We start from the raw sequence: 19,086 nt of genomic DNA on the forward strand, positions 1-19,086 counted from the left end.
CACCCAGACAGGAGGCCGTTTGTATATTTCAGTTTGAGCAAAGTTGCGGGAGACAGGTTAGTAGAGAATAATCCTGCAATAGCCGATTTAACTGATCGAAATCGCCCAACCAAACTTGGTGAAATGTACAGCGAAATATACGACAATGAATGGACAGACGCCTTTGAAGCTCTTAAAGCAGAGGGCTATGATGAAGAATTTGCAATATGTACTCTGCATTTGACTCTTATAGTAAGTTTCATTTTATTAGATTTTGATGCGAGGAAAATATTATAACTAAATATATTTTCTTAAATGTGATGATCTCATTTTCGCTATTAACGTAGTTGAATACAAAAAGTTCCTTAAATGCAATCCATGCTGACACAATGTAATTCTGGACGAGCAAGTGGAATTTATTATCCATGAGAAATCTTTTTCCATAAATCCAGTAGATTATCTGAAATGGAACCACTGGTTTTTAAAATGCTTGGCTAGATTATATCGATGCAGGAATGCTCATTAAAACAATTTTTAAGAATTCTTATTGGCATGAAAACAGCTAATATTGATTCTAAGATACAATAGAATAGGTGGAAACCACAGGTAGTCCGCTCCGACATAGACGAGAACGTTGCAGGCTCGCTTTGATTGTGCTTGTAAATGGACGGTAGTGGCAATGCATAATACCATTCACCCCCTCTAGCTCCGGGTTGAGCAGAACTCAACATTTACACATGTTATATTTAAAAAAATAAAGTTCCTGTCAGTTTTAATACTATACATTTTTCTTTTCAAAGATATCTAATAACATTTGAACATTTGCTTCCAAAGTCGAAGTACTATAATATTACTTACCATCAATTGCCGTATGTTTGATATTCACATTGAGTAGAGAAATCTGTCTTTACACTTTGAAGACAGGCGTGACTTTATCGTATACATGTAAAGAAAAAACAAAAACAAAGCATCTATTTGTGCGAGAATGTTTTCGATTTCTGTAATCAGGAATCTGTTCTTTTTGCTGAATGTTTTCGACTTCTGTAAGCAGAATTCTATGTTTGTTGCAGAATGTTTTCAGCTCCTGTGAGGAGAAATCTATGTTTGTTTAGAATGTTTTCGATTTCTGTAAGCAGAAATCGCTATGTTGTTTCAGAATGTTTTCGAATCCTGAAAGCAGAAATTTTGTTTCAGAATGTAAGCGGAAATCTGTGTTTGTTTCAGAATGGTTTCGACTCCTATAAGCAGACATCTGTGCGTGTTTCAGAATGTTTTCGATTTCTACTCCTGTAAGCAGAAATTTATGTTTGTTTCAGAATGTTTTCGACTGCTCTTTGTCTTTGTCTGTTTCAGAATGTTTTCGACTCCTGCAAGCAGAACTCTAAGTTTGTTTCAGAATGTTTTCGACTCCTGTATGCAGAAATCTCTATGTTTGTTTCAAAATGTTTTCGACTCCTGTGAGCAGAAATTTATGTTTGTTTCAGGATGTTTTCGATTTCTGTAAACAGGAATTTATGTTTATTTCAGAATGTTTGCGACTCCTGTAAGCAGAAATCTGTGTTTGTTTCAGAATGTTTTCGACTTCTGTAAGCAGAAATCGAAGTTCGTGTTTGTTTCAGAATGTTTTCGATTCCTATAAGCGGAAATCTGTATTTGTTTCAGAATGTTTTCGACTCCTATAAGCAGAAATCTGTGCGTGTTTCAAAATGTTTTCGATTTCGACTCCTGTAAGCAGAAATCTTTGTTTGTTTCAGAATGTTTTCGACTCCTGTAATCAGAAATCTGTGTTTGATTCAGAATCTTTTCGACTCCTGTAAGCAGAAATCTGTGTTTGGTTCAGAATGTATTCAACTCCTTTAAGCAGAAATCTGTATTTGTTTCAGAATGTTTTCGATTTCTGTAAGCAGAAATCTGTGTTTGTTTCGGAATATTTCGACTCCTGTAAGCAGAAATCTGTGTTTGTTTCAGAATGTTTTCGACTTCTTAAAGCAGAAATCTGTGTTGTTTCAGAATGTGTACGACTCCTGTAAGCAGAAATCTATGTTTATTTCAGAATGTTTTCAACTTCTTAAAGCAGAAATCTGTGTTTGTTTCAGAATGTTTTCGACTCCTGTAAGCAGAAATCTGTGTTTGGTTCAAAATGTTTTCGAACTCCTGTAAGCAGAAATCTGTGTTTGTTTCAGAATGTTTTCGATTGCTGTAAGCAGAAATCTGTGTTTGTTTCAGAATGTTTTCGATTTCTGTAAGCAGAAATCTGTGTTTGTTTCAGAATGTTTTCGACTCCTGTAAGCAGAAATCTGTGTTTGTTTCAGAATGTTTTCGACTTCTTAAAGCAGAAATCTGTGTTGTTTCAGAATGTTTACAACTCCTGTAAGCAGAAATCTATGTTTATTTCAGAATGTTTTCAACTTCTTAAAGCAGAAATCTGTGTTTGTTTCAGAATGTTTTCGACTCTTGTAAGCAGAAATCTGTGTTTGGTTCAAAATGTTTTCAACTCCTGTAAGCAGAAATCTGTGTTTGTTTCAGAATGTTTTCGATTGCTGTAAGCAGAAATCTGTGTTTGTTTCAGAATGTTTTCGATTTCTGTAAGCAGAAATCTGTGTTTGTTTCAGAATGTTTTCGACTTCTTAAAGCAGAAATATGTCTTGTTTCAGAATGTGTACGACTCCTATAAGCAGTAATCTATGTTTATTTCAGAATGTTTTCGACTTCTTAAAGCAGAAGTCTGTGTTGTTTCAGAATGTTTACGAATCGTGTAAGCAGAAATCTATGTTTATTTTAGAATGTTTTCGACTTCTTAAAGCACAGATCTGTGTTGTTTCAGAATGTTTTCGACTTCTGTAAGAAGACATCTGATAGCATGTTACTGAAGACAGAAGATGCTGTTAATTTCCTTTTCAAAGAGTACAACATACTGCAGGAAACAATGGTTTTTACTTTTTGTTTGACGTTGAAACTTAACAGATTTGCAGTTTCAAATTTAAGTACTGAATTCATTTTGCAGTAACAGCTCTGTGCCTTATAAAACATTTTCTTAAAAGATATACATCCCCCAAACTGTATTTTTGAGGGAATGCGTTTTCTCGGGAAAACACAAAATGCATTTTTCATTCATAATAAGTATTCCTGAAAGCCGCTGGCTCACATTTTAATGATATGAACATAAGCATTTTTCTTCAAAATTAAGAAATTACTTTGCAATTATATACAGGTCTGTCTCCAAATTTTACTTCATAGCGATTAAGCTCATAATTTCTCGCATACCCCTTTGTCGATTAAAACAGGATCACGCAGAAACAAATATTATTTTAGCAAAATAAACGCAATTTGACTTAAGCGATTGTATTTGATAATTTAAAGTCATACACTATTTAGAAATAACCAATATTCAACATAATTAATTGATCCTTAGAAATTATAACGTAGAAACACAAAAAACGTTAAACGACAGAAAACAGAATATAACTCGTTTAGCTTGCGACCGATGCAGTCCGAATGTAAATCAAGTGCATTGATTAATGGAAAAGATCATATACAGCACAGTATGTAAGTAAACCTAGTTTTTTTCGACAGAAAAAGTAATCTGCGCTTTCCATAAGTATTCAAATATTTGCCAGAATATGTTGGCTGATTTCTGCCATTTCGTGTTTTCGTGTTGGCGGGGCGAAAAGACGACAACACGAAAACACGACATTTAGAGGGCGCCGACACGAATTATTTATTTGCCGAGTTTTCGTGTTGGCGGGTATGAATATGTCCTATTGGCGCCCTTTATTTGTCATGCTGTCGTGTTTTCGCCCCACGACACGAAAACACGAAAACGCGACAAATTAGGAATTTGTCTAGTTTTCGTGTTTTCACTCCGCCAACACAAAAACACGACAAACACCATTTTTGTCGAGTTTTCCTGTTTTCGCCCGTCGACGCAAAAACTCGAAAACGCGACAAATATATTTGTCGATTTTTCGTGTTTTCGCCCCGCCGGCACGACAAATATCTTATTTGTCGAGTTTTCGTATTGGCATCTTCCGTTAGACATACGCACAACAATTACTGAACTGAACACAACATAACTACATTCTAGAAAATAAGTTTGAGAATAAAGATTGACTTATGTTCTATATATATTTCGACCGAATACCATTTTGTTACATGAAAATATATCGAAAGACGAAGGTAGAATATCAAAATAATATTTTCTCACAATTTAGGCCCAAAAGCGTACCAGAGGCAACCATAGCATTCCTTTATTTCAAAAATGTCCGTGGGAATACCATCTGACCCCCTAAATAGGAGGGCATTACCCCCTCACGTACCTCAAATTTTGGACAAAAAATGCAGCAGGGACCACCATTTCATACATATATTTTAAAAATGACAAGGGAGAGACCCTGTGAGTCCACTGTCAGGAGGGGGTTAACCCCCGCCGTACCTCAAAATTTGGACGCAAAACATGCAGCAGGGGCCACCATTTTATTCATATATTTGTATTATTTCCAGGTGTACACGCCCTAACATACATAACATGAGGGGTTACCCACTTCCGTACCTAACCCCACTCGGCTCGCCGAGGCCGCCTTCATTCTTTAACTGTTGCCGCTCAGCGCACCGCAATGAAATATTTCTGGAACCGGGTCTGTTATACATACACTTTGTATTCTTAAAACGATAACTGACATCTGACATATTATTTTATTGTTTTAGAATCTCAGATCTCCTAATGCAGCTTTAGTGAATATAAATAAATTCTGAATTGACGGTTCGTTCGAATATGCTTCTAAAACTCTTTGCCACTGGTTTCAGAATAACTCTGCGTTTTAAAAGAGATGTCTTAAAAGTATTTGTCGTGTTTTCGTATTTTCGTGTTGTTGTGTCGGCGGGGCGAAAACACGAAAACTCGACAAGTAATGTATTTGTCGTGTTTTCGTGTCGGCGGGGCGAAACAGGACAAATAAAGGGCACCAACACGACATATTTATACCCGCTAACACGAAAACTCGACAAATAAATTTGTCGTGTCGGCGCCCTCTAAACGTCGAGTTTTCGCGTAAAATATGTCGTGTTTTCGTGTTTTCGCTCCGCCGACACTAGTTTTTTGTCGAGTTTTAGTGTTTTCGTGTTGTCGTGTTTTCGCCCAGTCAACACGCCAACACGAAATGGCAGAAATCAGCCACCATATCAAAAAATTGAATTTACGCAAGAAATGTGGACTGTTTCATGAATTCGAATTATTTTAACTTTCTGACGCATTTTAATATCTTTTTTAATTAAATATAACATTTATGCCAAATTTTGGATTTAAACTATGTTGGAGTTTATTTCCTGTGAAATGTTTTATCTTTGCTGAGATGTTATACGTTTTTATTTTCATAACAGGTATATTTTGAGGTAGTACAAAATCTTGAGTAGATGATCTCAATAATAAAATCAGGTTCTAGCTGCCCAGTACCACATATATCTCACATCAATGTACTTAAATTTGATCAGGTCTGCATCAGTCACACGCTAAAGATTTATATCATGCGTCATGCTATCTATTTTTTGACGTTTCTGAAACAAGAATTAAAGATCAATAAATCATGTTAAATATTTGCTATTTTGCTATGATTTACCATTAAAGCTCATCTGATAAATCCTTACAGTAAAAACGTGTTTCTTTTGCAAAAATTAGATACATGTATGCGTTACAGCATGATTCTGATTTAGCCGACATATTGGCGGTATGCAATAATTATTAGACAAATCGCTTTGCAATTAAATTTTGAGACGGACTGTACATTTATGCTATACGTGACTGGTAAATATTTTCAAAGACTGAAAGATAAGGGGTCGACCATTTTAACTTGAAGGGGGTGTGTGTATGGTGGGGGATTGAGGGGGAAGTTTTTCATGGAGACAAGAATATTTTTGTTGCTTTACATGAAAGCCAGATTATTTTTTCAGAGTAAACCAAAGGTAATTTCTTTCCTTTTCAAAGTTTTTTGTTATACTTTCATTATTCAGTTATTCAAAAACTAATAAGCACAAAAAAGATATATACATTCTGTCATTCTGTATTTAATAATTTTGCTTTAAGGTAGTTTATCAGATTTTAGTCAACTGTGTGTGTGTGTGTGTGTGTTTGTGTGTGTGTGTGTGTGTGTTCGGGTTTAACGTCTTTTTCAACAATTTTTCTGTCATATAAACGACGGTGTCTACTTGTAGCAGTGAGCACAATGCCCAACTTTATAGTGCTGCCTCACTGGAATATCACGCCGTAGACATGTGTTAAAGTTGTCAAAGATTTGCATTGACGGGTACATATTTTGCCAAAATTCATTAGAAATGCAAGTTTATAAAATTAACATTACCTCCCTTTGTCTATCTTGGTTGCACAAGACAGATTTAAACACTTTTGTGTTAAAGGGAGGTGGTTAAAACATTCATAAAAAGTAACAAATTATACATTTCACATAGGGATCTAACTCTGTGTAATGGGTCTTTCCGTCCCTTAAATAAATCTCTAAAAGAATATATGAAAACTGAAAAATTCAGAAAATGTTGCTCAGATGTGATTGACTACCTTTAAGTATATAAAATAGATAAATGCAAGTCTCTTTGATTAAATGTTTAAATGAAATCAGTTTGTTATATATATACCAAATAACACAAATAAATGAACCACCAGGGGCACGACCAGCAGCCAAAAATGGTTGCTCAGGGACAAATTTGGTGGTGGTGCGTGGGAGGGGGTGAGGGGGGGGGGGTGTACGGGTGCATGCCCCTGGAAAAAATTTGAATGGGAAAACAGCTCTCGTGAATTTTTGTATTTAATCTTCACCCCAACTTCTGAAATTATTGACATGATAGCTTATACCTGTGAAAATAAAGCAAATGCCCTGGCTTTTGGACTTGACTTTTGGAAAGATGGTGCTCTCCTTCTCCAAGCCTTATGGTAACGATTGTACCTATGTATACTGTTTAGTGTACATATATTGAAATTATCAGTGTAACATACTGTAGGTAAAATCCATGCAATCTTCCTCGGCAGTGATTGATCTTAAAACCTCGATGGAAATGCTGCTATTCCCGAATAATTGGGAAAGAATGTTCTGTAATGATTAATAAAGAATATTCAGAGTAATGGAGTTTAAAAAAACAACAACAAAAACATCTGACTTGTAAACAGAACATTTTTTTCAGTGATTTGGGAGCTACATTTTTTTCTCAGTATGTTGAAGCAAGAATATTCTTTTCAATCGGATCCACAGTCAGCTCCCCCAACCCCCAGAATATCAAATGGTCGGCCCCTAAGGAACATATTGAGTGTTTGCACATTTTTCCTTCCTTAAGAGTAAACCAGTTAACCATCACGGACAGTTTACTCACAACTCAAATTTATTTTTAGATACAACTGTCACGTGGGCAACATGTAAAAACAATTAGTTGCAAAATGAATTCAGTGCAACGAAAATGAGCCACTGTACCACGGTACCTAAGAAGAGTCAATTTTGTAAAATGTAGCTCATTTCCCATTTCATACCCATCCCAAAATTATTTATACATTGTAAGATGCGGGGAAGACGGAATCTTGTTTTATTTTAAAACTACGCTTCCTGGTTTCTTTGAAAAAATGCATATTCGAAATTCTACAACAAAGTGATTGATTCTTGTATTTACAGACATACATTTTACACAGAATTTCGTGTCAATAAAGATATTCAGTATTTTCTCAGTAAATGCGAATCATCTGTATTTAGCTTTCATGTAAGTGAATTTAAACAAGAGTAACTTGTATGAAGACCAGCAACTGCCTTTATTTGGCCAAGCATGGCGTTTATTCGTTCTCTTTGTTTAATTAATATATATGGTCCATGTCACTACTTAAATACAACTATATTTGTATTAGTAAATTTTGTAATTTTGTTTACCATACATATAGCTGAGATGAGGTGATGAATCAATATAAAATGATTATCTGCTTTAGATAATAGAAAAAATCTTATTTTGATAACTTCTACTGCCTTATGAATAAGTGCGTAGCACAATAAGTAATGTTTCTCGCATCTCTTATTTTCTCGATTTGTTTCAGACTGTCTCACAACACATGAACATGACAAAGAGAAGGGTAGGGAGTTATTTGTTTTTTTAATGTAATGAACCATACACTTGAAAAATAGTTCATGGTTATCTCAGTTCACAGAATTCAATTTACAAAGTTAACAATGAACATTTATAAACTTAAACCATGAATTCTAAATATCAGTTTCAATTGCTTCTACATAGTTACAAATCTTAGTTTTATTGGATGATATAAAGCTACAGACCTCAGATTTAATGGCTGCCACATACCTACAAAATCTCCGTTTTATTGGCTACATGTACTACAGAGCTACAAACTCAGTTTTAATGGCTGCTTAGTAACTACAAATCTCTGTTTAAATGGTTTCTACAGAGTTACAAATTCCAAGTTTCATGGCTGCTACACAGCTACAAATTTAAATTTTATTGGCTGCTAAACAGCTACAAATCTCAGTTTTTAATGGCGGCAACAGAGCAACAAAATTTCAATTTTAACAGTTAAAAGCCTCCGTTGTAATGGCTGCTATACATCTACAAATCTCGGTTTTAAAGGGCTATACAACTGCAAATATCAGATTCAATGGCTGTTCCAGAGCTACAAAGTTCAGGTTTAATTACTACTACGTACAGAGCTACAAAGTTCAGGTTTAATTACTACTACGTACAGAGGTACAAAGTTCAGTTTTCATGGCTGCTACAAAGCTACGGTTCAAATTCAGAATTACCGTCATCTCATTTTTTATAACGTCGGATTTTCTTTTACTCGAAAAGGAGCCACTGCCTGTTAATCTTACAATATGACAGTCTTTCAAAAATGTTTCAAAGAATAAGAGTTTAAAATGTGAGATTTGTCTTTGTCTTTTGTTATTTTTTCTCTTTGACGTTTGTTGTGTAAAAATAATATGGGAAACTGATAAATGTATAGTAAAAATTATCCGTCAGTTAATGAACTATGATTTGATCCGGTTACAATCTACTTTTGATAAATTGTATACACTTGTATACACTGCAGATATTTTTTTCTATTAAGGTTTCCAGCATAAAACTTCCTACCAGTTTACAAAATGATATACAATTGCAAGAAAGATGGAGAAGGAAATCACCAAGGGAAGATTTACATGAACAATCTGTCGGGACCTTGAGGGTTTGTTCATGTTTTACCTTGCAACTTTCGCTATACGAGAGGGTGTTTTCCAAAATGTTTTGTTACTGATACACTCCACACATAAGTACATGATTTTCATGTTTATTTGCTACATGCATGTAAAGAGTAAAAAATGAAATGTAAGGATCGATTTCCGGGAAGAACAGAGCACCCCAAACACAGCCATAGAGCTATACAACGCAAAGTAGGCATGCAACAAAAAGAAACAATTTTGTTTTGTATTTCTTTACCTTAAGAAAATGTTATCTCTGCGACTTTACAATAAAATTGTCTTTGGAAGCGCAATCCATCAGTGCTTACAACAGATACCAAGGGCAGATCATCCTACCACTTTTAGACAAAGGATATAGCATCTACACAAATGCTTTTCCGGTCGGGGGAAATTCTTTGAGGGGTTGGTATATGTGTTATTTAGATAGATTGTTTTCGTCCAGTAATAGAACTTTTGAAGCATCGTCGTTAGGTGGCAGCAGGAGTGGTGAGGGGTGAGGCTAATATATTTCCACAAGTTTCCATTTGTTAGTGAGAAACGGTCCTTATTCAGTCTGAAGCATAATTATACCTTTTCTTTCATTTAATACATTTGTTTTTTAAAATGTTTTTTTACTACTTACAGGCATATGATGAGCACTTCATTTTCATTTCGACACAAATTATATGTTTTGAAGTAATAGCATAGAACAGCAAATATATTATTCCATATGTTTGAGAATTATTTAAAGGCGTATAAAGCGAAAAATGTTTTTAATAATTAAAGTTTGACACAAGTACCATTAAGATATTACAGTGCTTTTATAAATGGTTTCTGTAGTGTCTGAATAAATTTTAAATTGTTTAACCTGTTTACAGGTTGAAAAATCAGACGTAGTCTCGAGTCATATAAAGACGTTGCGAAAGGAGATAGCGGAGTCCATGGCCCCAGTTGTCCAGAAGGTAACTTTCATTCACTGTTGACACTTTTTCCTTTTAACATACTGTAACTATGTAAGCAAAATGGTTGTTGTGAAAGTGGCAGCTTATATGTTAAACTAATTATTTCAATTCAATATTTATTTTGACTGTAAAATAAAACATACACATAGATTGACTAAAAGAGCACTTCATTTTCAAAACAAGTTCTGTATTAAAATACATTTGAATATTACTGCATGGACATCATAGCCATATCATATCTAAATTAATGTTGCCTTTGAACTGTTTTCGATCCTGAATATGGCACGATTGAACGCTATACTTTTCCGAGGAAAGGGTAAATTGAAGCTCTATATATTACATTTACTTCTCTTATTGTTTCACTTCATCCGTAAATATTGCAGTGATATTATATTGTAGACAATAATATTTTACTTTCATGCATTCGTTTTACATATATACTTGTGTTTTAAGGCTTACACAAGTGATTGCTGGATAGATGGAGAGTTTGTTCCGGAGCTTAAACCATTCATAAGGAAATGTACATTTCTATGTTGGATGATGGTTGTTCAGGCACCTTCAATGAATTTTCATATGGTTGATGCGAACAAGGATGTTAATTTTGACAAGAATATGTATAAAGAATACACATCTAGTGGACCACTAATAAAGTTTGTTGTTTGGCCAGCTCTGTTGTTACACGAGAATGGACCAATGGTTGGCAAAGGTGTTGCACAGGGATACAATTACTCTTGAAAACTTTCATTTCTTTATGAAAAGAGGTACATGTGCAAAATTGATTTAAAGAGATAAGCAAGCGCATTGCATAGCTCTTTCTCCGTTCTTAATCGGAAAAGGTTTAGTTTTGATATGTTCATTTCGCTTTCAAGGGTATACCTGACCCAACATCAAGAAACATATTGATTCTACCATAACAATTTATAAATGTAAAAATATGTACCAGAAGTGCATACATAAAAGTTACCGACAAATATTACCTTTTTATTGAAAAAAGGATATCAGTGTCGATACCAGCATCTGTACGAAAACATTTGACGGTATTCATTTTCTGTTTCTTGCCAGGCTTCATAAAGTTAATTTTCTAACTACTAAGTGAATGTAAGTTTTTTAGAGTTATATGGCAGATTTCTATTTGTTTATTTATTTGCTGTAATGAGTGTGTGGTATGAAATAAGATTCAAACATTTTGGAAACAAGGGAATAATTGTTGTAAGAAAACGAATGGCTTAATTATTTATTGTAGATTGTCCCGCTTCCATTAGCCTTACATTTAGACTACTAGTTAAAGGTTTAAAATATTGTCCGAAGCCAAACATCATAATGTTATCTAGCTGAAGCAAGATATTTTCGAAATCACTAGAAATTTATATCTTAAAGACTACTAGTACTTTGCATCTTTTAAATATAATTCTAAATCTATTTTTATAGCCATATCTGGTAAAGACTCCACATTTGATTTTAATACAGAGGCAGATAGCAATGCAATTTTGCTTAGTGACAAAAATACAAATACAGATCTAATTTATCAAAAGAAGAACAAGAGGCGTAAAACAACTGAGTCAAGATGAAACTATTGTCATGAAGAAAGCAGACAGAGGTTCCAGTGTCGTTATAATGAACAAAGAGGATTACATTTCTTAAGCTTATAGACAGCTAGATAAATATTATAAGAGACATGATGAAAACCCACAGAAAGCGTTTAGTAAAGACATACATGATACTCTTTAGATAATATAAGAGAATCAACTTTAGAAAATCTATGACCCTCAAGTACAGACAGAGTGCCACAATTATATAAACCTAAAATTAATAAAATGTTTGACCCAGATTTACCCTTAGGTTACTCCGGGGACCTGTTATTTCTGGTTGTGAAGCTTTAACTGAAAATATGTCTGCATATGTAGATAGATCTTGAAGCCATACGTGGAATTATGTAATTATGTAAAAGACACAACAGATTTTATCAAAAAGTTACAAAACCTCTCTACCATAGAAAAAGATATCAGTGTCGATACCAGCATCTGTATGAAAACATTTGACGGTATTCATTTTCTGTTTCTTGCCAGGCCTCATAAAGTTAATTTTCTAACTATTAGTGAATGTAAATTTTTTAGAGTTGTATGGTAGATTTCTATTTTCAGACCTGCTTTCACTCAGAGGTGGAAAGGGTCTTGGTTGGGGTTTGGAGTTTAGTGGAATTAAATAAGGCTTTAGATCAAGGTTACAAAGTCCTTGAAGTGTATCAAATCTGGCATTTCAAGGAATGTAGCGACACTGTCTATAAGGAATACATCAATAAGTACTTGAAGAGAAAACAGGAGGCCAGTGATCATCCCAACTAGGTCAAAACTCAGGCAGATAAAGATAAGTTCAAAAGCGACTATTTTCAGGCCGAAGATATCATCCTTGAAGATGTGGAAAAGAATCCCGGCAAAGGGCCGTGGCCAAAACCATGCTCAATTTTCTCTGGGGAAAAATGCTCAAAACAATGTCTTGCTCAAATCGGAGTACATTGACAAGGCAGCCAGGTTATACGAGATCATGGCTGACCCTCACAAAAAGTCCACTACTTTGACTTCTTTGAACATGACGAATTTTCTCTGATCATTTATTCCGATTACATGGATATGTCAGAACCCCATGATGCTGCCAGTGGGGTGGTTGCAGCTTTGGTCACTGCCTATGCTAGGTTAGAACTGTACTTAGTCCTTGAACGTTTATGGAATCGGGTCTTGTACTTTGGCATAGACAATTGGATGTACATTTACGACCCTGATAAATACAACATCCCCATTACAGACAGCCGATTAGGAAAGTGGACTGATGAAGTACCCAATGGAAGAACTGTCAAGTACGTTAGCCTGGGTCCTAAAACTACGGTTACCAGTACAATGTCAATGGGGAACGCCAAACTGTGCAAGGTCAAAGGCATTACCCCAGATTACAATACCACTCAAAAAGTAACTTTTAACAGTATGTTACAAGCTGTCCAAAAAAGGGAATCCTTTTCAGAACTCACTGAATAAGATACAGTATCAAAAGTGTTATGCTGATTTTTATGTAAATTTCTTATGTTTTATTTTTCATTTATTAGTAGTAAAATACTTTGTTTATTGTTCTCTTTTTTACATTTTTAATATTTTTTAATATTCCCACAGTTAGGAAAATAATCTTTTAGATAAGCATTACTTTGTTAAATTCTTTCCAATTCCTACTAAGTAGTCTCAATATCCTAACATCTGTAGCTAGGCATTAAGCCCGCTTAGCACTTTCCTTAGTTTCAAAGGATTTGATCTAATGTTAATGCAAATGTTAAGCTGTATTGTTCCAAAAACATAGGTAATAGTTTGTCTTGCTTGACATGTATAACGTGTTAAAGATTTTCATAATTTTTTCTACTACTAAACTAGAAATTTAACATCTCCGCCTTATTTAACTTATCTGAAATTTTGCATTTGGATTGGTCAAGTTACGGTGACCAATGGCCAACGAGAGAAATCCTCAAAAGATCCCTTTTTCCAGCAGGCAGACATCATTCTGGCAACTTTCTTATGAAGGAGAGTAATAAAATAAAACTTGCTGGAAAAGAGAATTGATCTTTCTTCTATATATTTTCATAGGTAAGTGAGTTCCTATGTATTTCTTTGAAGTTATTTGAAATAATTAAGTTTAGAAGTCAAATTAAATCAAGTTGTTATCTGACATTGCTCTGACCATTTTTGTTAGAAGCAAAATCTTTGTAGGTGTAAATAATTTGTTTGTACATAAACTTTAAGTTCCTGATTGAACTTAAATATTTTGAATTTGGTTAATATTTCATTTCATGGATAATGCATTCATATTTTTCTTGATATCATTTTGTGTAATAATGGTATGTTAACCTTAAAATACCTGTAAGAATTTTATTTCTTGCATACCAGACGGGGATTTCCGGTATTTTTACCGGTGCTGGAAAAATCCATCTTACACCCTGGGGTGTAAGATGCCTCTCGTGCTTTAAATGACGTATTACGAACTACATTTATATAAAAGATTTATGTAGTTATTTATATTTTATTTCGAAAAACGGAATAAAAATCCAATACCTTGACAGTTCCTCTTTGTTCCTGATAGTATATTTCTCGATTCAAAACACGTTACTTTATCAAAAATTCATAACGTTACGCTGGAACTGATAAAACAAAACCGGAACTAAACATTGTTATTTGTCTTTGAGACGTCATGACGTCTTTCCTGTTTACGGACGTTGGTTTCCCGCGCTTTGTTTAAATAAGCTGCTATAAGAAATAGTTCTAAAAAGAAAGCCGTTCGACTGATTTTATTTTTATTATTATATCTTTATATCGGTATGCAAGAAAAGATTCTGTGACTGGTTAGAGGTGCAGATGGGAATATCCGGCTCTCGGGTAACTGTTTTGGCGGTAACTCGGTAGGAACCTCGTTACCGTCTAAACAGTTACCCTCGAGGCCGGAAATTCCCATCTGCACCTACAACCAGTGAAAGAATCTTATAATCTTGAATTTTTGACAATATTTCAATATCTATAAGGTATGTTCAGTGAATGATTTGGTACAAAATTACAGTTCAGACATTTGTTAACTGAAATCCTTATATTCTGTTTCATATTTATAATGAGATAAAAATGTAATCTTAGTGACTTTGCTTATGCAAAGAAACATAAAAATTCATAACTAGAAATCTGTATTAATTTCTGTTGGATTATATGTATATTCAAAATATGTTTATGTTTATCATTAGACATACATACATTTTGATATGTAAGATCATTCTGTCAACTTTTTTATGGAGGAGAATAATAAAATAAAACTTGCTGGAAAAGAGGATGGATCTTTCTTCTATATATTTTCTTAGATTCCCCATTCTACAGAAGTCCCAGAGGTAAATCTCGGCGGAACAAAAGGCACGGAGATAGAAAGGTCACCAGTGAACTCCAGACCAAGTCTTTCCATTCAGTGTATGCCAAACGTGTCGTTGTGGATCAATATAAGACCGTGCCTTACGGGCATCTTCAGTCGTAAACATGACATCAAATGAGCTGGACGTGCTTTCTACAGATGTATGTCAGCGGGTATATCGAGATTTTGTAGAAACAACCTGGATTTCGATGTATCGTATTCTAGATTTTGAATTGTATTCTGTGGTTTTATTTCACATCAGTTGTGAAGAAAAATGGTCTGGGTCAAACCGTCAGATACGTGCATGGTTGAATTAACCTGACACATTTCAACGTTTAAAACTATTGTAACAAAAGCAGTAGAACAAGAAGAAGCAAACATTAACCTGGAAGCTATTAACAGCTTTTGTTTGTTTGTTTGTTTGTTTTGGGTTTAACGCTGTTTCTCAACAGTATTTCAGTCATGTAACGGCGGGCAGTCAACCTAACCAGTGTTCCTGGATTCTGTACCAGTACAAACCTGTTCTCCGCAAGTAACTGCCAACTTCCCCACATGAATTATCAGAGATGGAGGACGAATGATTTCAGACACAATGTCTTTTATCAAATAGTCACGGAGAACATACGCCCCGCCCGGGGATCGAACTAGCGACCCTGCGATCCGTAGACCAACGCTCTCCCTACTGAGCTAAGCGGGCACTGAATGGAAAGTTTTCGTTGCTGATGGTGAAAGTATCCATTTCTATATAGACGACTGGAGAAGGGGCAGTACTTTTTTACATGAAAAACGTCTGAAATTTTTGTATGAATCAGAACTGACTTCAGCAAGTTAAGTGTGTTGAATAGAATTAACAAACAGAAGTAATGTTATATTTCAAGACAAAAACAGACGAAATCATTCTGACATGGAAAATGGCTCGGGAGTATTCGAGAATATGATGAATTCCTTTGCTGCTATACTCAAGGAAGTGTGTCCAGTACATCACAAAGTATGGATTTATGACGTTCATTACAGTAAAGTACATCTTGGTTTTTCGGCAGAAACTTGAGTAGAAATAATCACAACCTATATAAGAAACAGGACAAATTTAAATGTAGAATCACACTCGTGACCCATATACGGACATGGGTATCAGTTTGCCTGGCGAGCATTATTTTGTAGATATAGAGTGTGCTTCACGCGATTTTCTGCGGGCGAAAGGGTGTCTCTACGTAAAGTACAAGGACATAACAAAGTAAGGATAGAGTTGGATATGTATTTCTCTAAACGGATGTACATGCTCCAAAAATACATGTGTAAATATCATTCTGACATTGAACTTGAGTGGTGTGAACACAGTTTGGAACTAAATTCATATTGTACCTGTGACATCACGATGGAACCTAAAATGATGGATGAAGCTGATAGAGTCTACGTCAACATTCTGACCATGTAACGTGATTACCATGCTGATCGAGAATGGTAAATACTAGTGACACAATAGAAAAAGCATCATTCGTAAACATGATATCGAACAAGGCAGCTGTGTTGTCTCTCAAACTCATTATATCAGTATGCGATGAAATGGTTGTTTTGTCAAGCCAGGGTAAGTAAAGAATCCAGACATCACCAAGTCATGCATTGTGTCATGCACATTGTCAAGTATTACTTATTTGTTGACGAGTCGGGACTATTAACGCTGACACTTCGGCAAGGAGCAGTCATTGAGAATCAAATGATTCAAGTCACTTTTGTGGGTGCATTATATGGTAGCATCAGAATTGCTGTCCCTGAATGACCAGCACAGATTACAACAACATCTTTACACCTGGAGAATCAATCACTCATGTCATCAACTGAATGAGATTAATGGATAAAGCATCAAGCAAACAGGAAAAAATGGCACTTATGATATTGATGACTGTTCGTATGATGAAAGATCTTGACAGTTTAAACTATTTATGTGAACTTTATAACTATGACATTGAAAACATTAAATTAGAGTGGAATATAGATGACAAGATAGAAGACATTTATTTGTTAAATAATAGTTAACCATTGTTTTGTTGTGAACATTGTTTTTGTCATTATAAATTAACATGTTAAACAGAATATATTGTCATTATTGTTGAAACCATCATGGAAGAAAGTAGTTTATTTTTTCAACACTCCTGCAATATTTTTTATTTCTGGACCAAGTGGATCTGATAGAACACTATTTGTTAAACAATTGATTGAGTTTAAAACGGATGTGTTTCAAACTGTACCACAACAAGTGGTGTGGTGTAACAAATAATGGCAGTCTACCTACGCTATGTTGCAAGAAAGAGAAGGACCTTATATCAAGTTTTGTCAAAGGCATCCCCGACGACGATGAGGAGATTTTCAGCGATACCATTATTCCTTATTTGGTGGTGTTTGACGACATGTTCGGCGATAGAGCTGAAGAAACAAATCAAACTTTGGTTTACAAGAAAAGGACATCATCTTTATGCCAGTGTGATTTATATCTCCCAGAACATGTTTTTTACAGTCCAATGCAAGCAGAACAATGAGTCGGAATGCGCATTACATAATTCTGTTTCAAAATACCAGAGATAAAGGGAAAATCAAAGTATTGGCAAGTCAGATTCAATTGCCACATTTACTCCAAGCCTGATGAGACGCCATTTCAGTCCCTCATGGATATTTAATGATTAATTTTCATCTAAGAACTCCCGAGTCCTACAGACTGAGAACATATATTTTTCATCGTTGGGTGACTGGATGAAATCGAGGACATGTTGTGTACAAGGGACTAGTATAAAAGAAGAAATTATAGGAAGAAGGTATTCCCTTTAAGACAATTCGTCATGGATTACACACCAAAAGCTGTCATCACAGCCTTGAAATCGCTCAGTCAGGAGAAAAATATTCATAAAAGACAACAGTTATTACAAGCTGGTCTGCTTGAAATGATCAAATGGTTTACTTTAGCAGCAAAGATCATCATGCAGAAAAAGATTCAACAGGCTAAAAAGACTGAATTTCATGAACAGAAACCAAACGTAAATTGATACTGAAACCAGGAGGCCATGGATTTCTTGGTGGTGTTATATTTCGAAGTCTGCTTCGTTGGGACGTCCAAAAAGACTTTGAGAAAATTTTACAAGGCGGTCAAGAAAAGATCTGTCAAAACGTCAGCAGCCAAGAAACGCAAAAAGAGATCTGCCAAAACACCAACCAAGAAACACAAATCACCGTTAAAGTCAAAATACAAGTTAAGAAATCGGGCAAGACCAGAGGAAGGACACTTCCAGCACCCATGAGGAAACTCAACTCGGTGATTGGTTTGTGACTGTAAGACGAATATCTTCACCAAGACAACACTCGCCTTTGAGACCACTCTGTCGTGTCTCTGAAGTAATAGATCAGGCAAAACAAGTCAGGTCTCCTCTCTTTCTCCCATCAGTATCATGTCTGGATTTTAAACTCCAAGTCCAATGCAATCGAGATCCAAGAGTACGACCCCACCCTCTGTTCTTAATACGCCTAAATTAAGATTCGATAACGTGGTGGTGAACCAACATTATGGTTTAACCTATTTGATTCCAATCGGTAAATGGACTGTTAGCAAATTAACACCTGGAGGAACTTCGATCACGCCTCCATCCCGAAACTCAACCCCAAGATCGTTTTTGTCCAGTATTTCGTGTGGAACTCCATCTTGGGCAAGCTTACCTTCTTCCTCATTTACAGGGTATCCGAGTGGAGTGTTAGCCCGATTTTCACAACTGAATCGTCAAGTATCTACGCTTAAATCAGGTTCGATCAGTGATGCTGCAAAAACAGCCTTAGACGTCCTGTCGCCTATTTAAGCCTGAGCATTCATAGAAACAAATCATTTGTTCTTGGGACAGACATTAAGATGGTATGCAAAAGAATAGCTAAACATAAAACACCGTTGATAAAGAAACATGGGGCAATGATGTTGGCTTTAGGCAAGGCACAGCCTCAGTTTAGAAAAGAAAAGTAATCATGGAAGCGCCTAAAGATCTAATCAACTGTGAGGG

The 19,086-nt window shown here is 35.2% G+C and overlaps 1 protein-coding gene across 1 annotated transcript; it reads left to right on the forward strand.

Annotated features, from left to right (window-relative positions):
* Window positions 1-27: 27 nt before the first annotated feature.
* On the forward strand, window positions 28-14,981 carry LOC128553686 (uncharacterized). The gene is made up of 6 exons (XM_053534861.1): window positions 28-231; window positions 2,804-2,908; window positions 8,051-8,086; window positions 9,071-9,184; window positions 10,055-10,138; window positions 10,592-14,981. Exons 1-6 carry the CDS (start codon window positions 124-126, stop codon window positions 10,871-10,873), a joined length of 729 nt encoding a protein of 242 aa, XP_053390836.1. The 5' UTR covers window positions 28-123; the 3' UTR covers window positions 10,874-14,981.
* The last annotated feature ends 4,105 nt before the right edge of the window (window positions 14,982-19,086 follow it).

The sequence above is a fragment of the Mercenaria mercenaria genome, unplaced genomic scaffold (assembly GCF_021730395.1).
Source record: "Mercenaria mercenaria strain notata unplaced genomic scaffold, MADL_Memer_1 contig_4194, whole genome shotgun sequence".
In the NCBI taxonomy this organism is placed as follows: domain Eukaryota; kingdom Metazoa; phylum Mollusca; class Bivalvia; order Venerida; family Veneridae; genus Mercenaria; species Mercenaria mercenaria.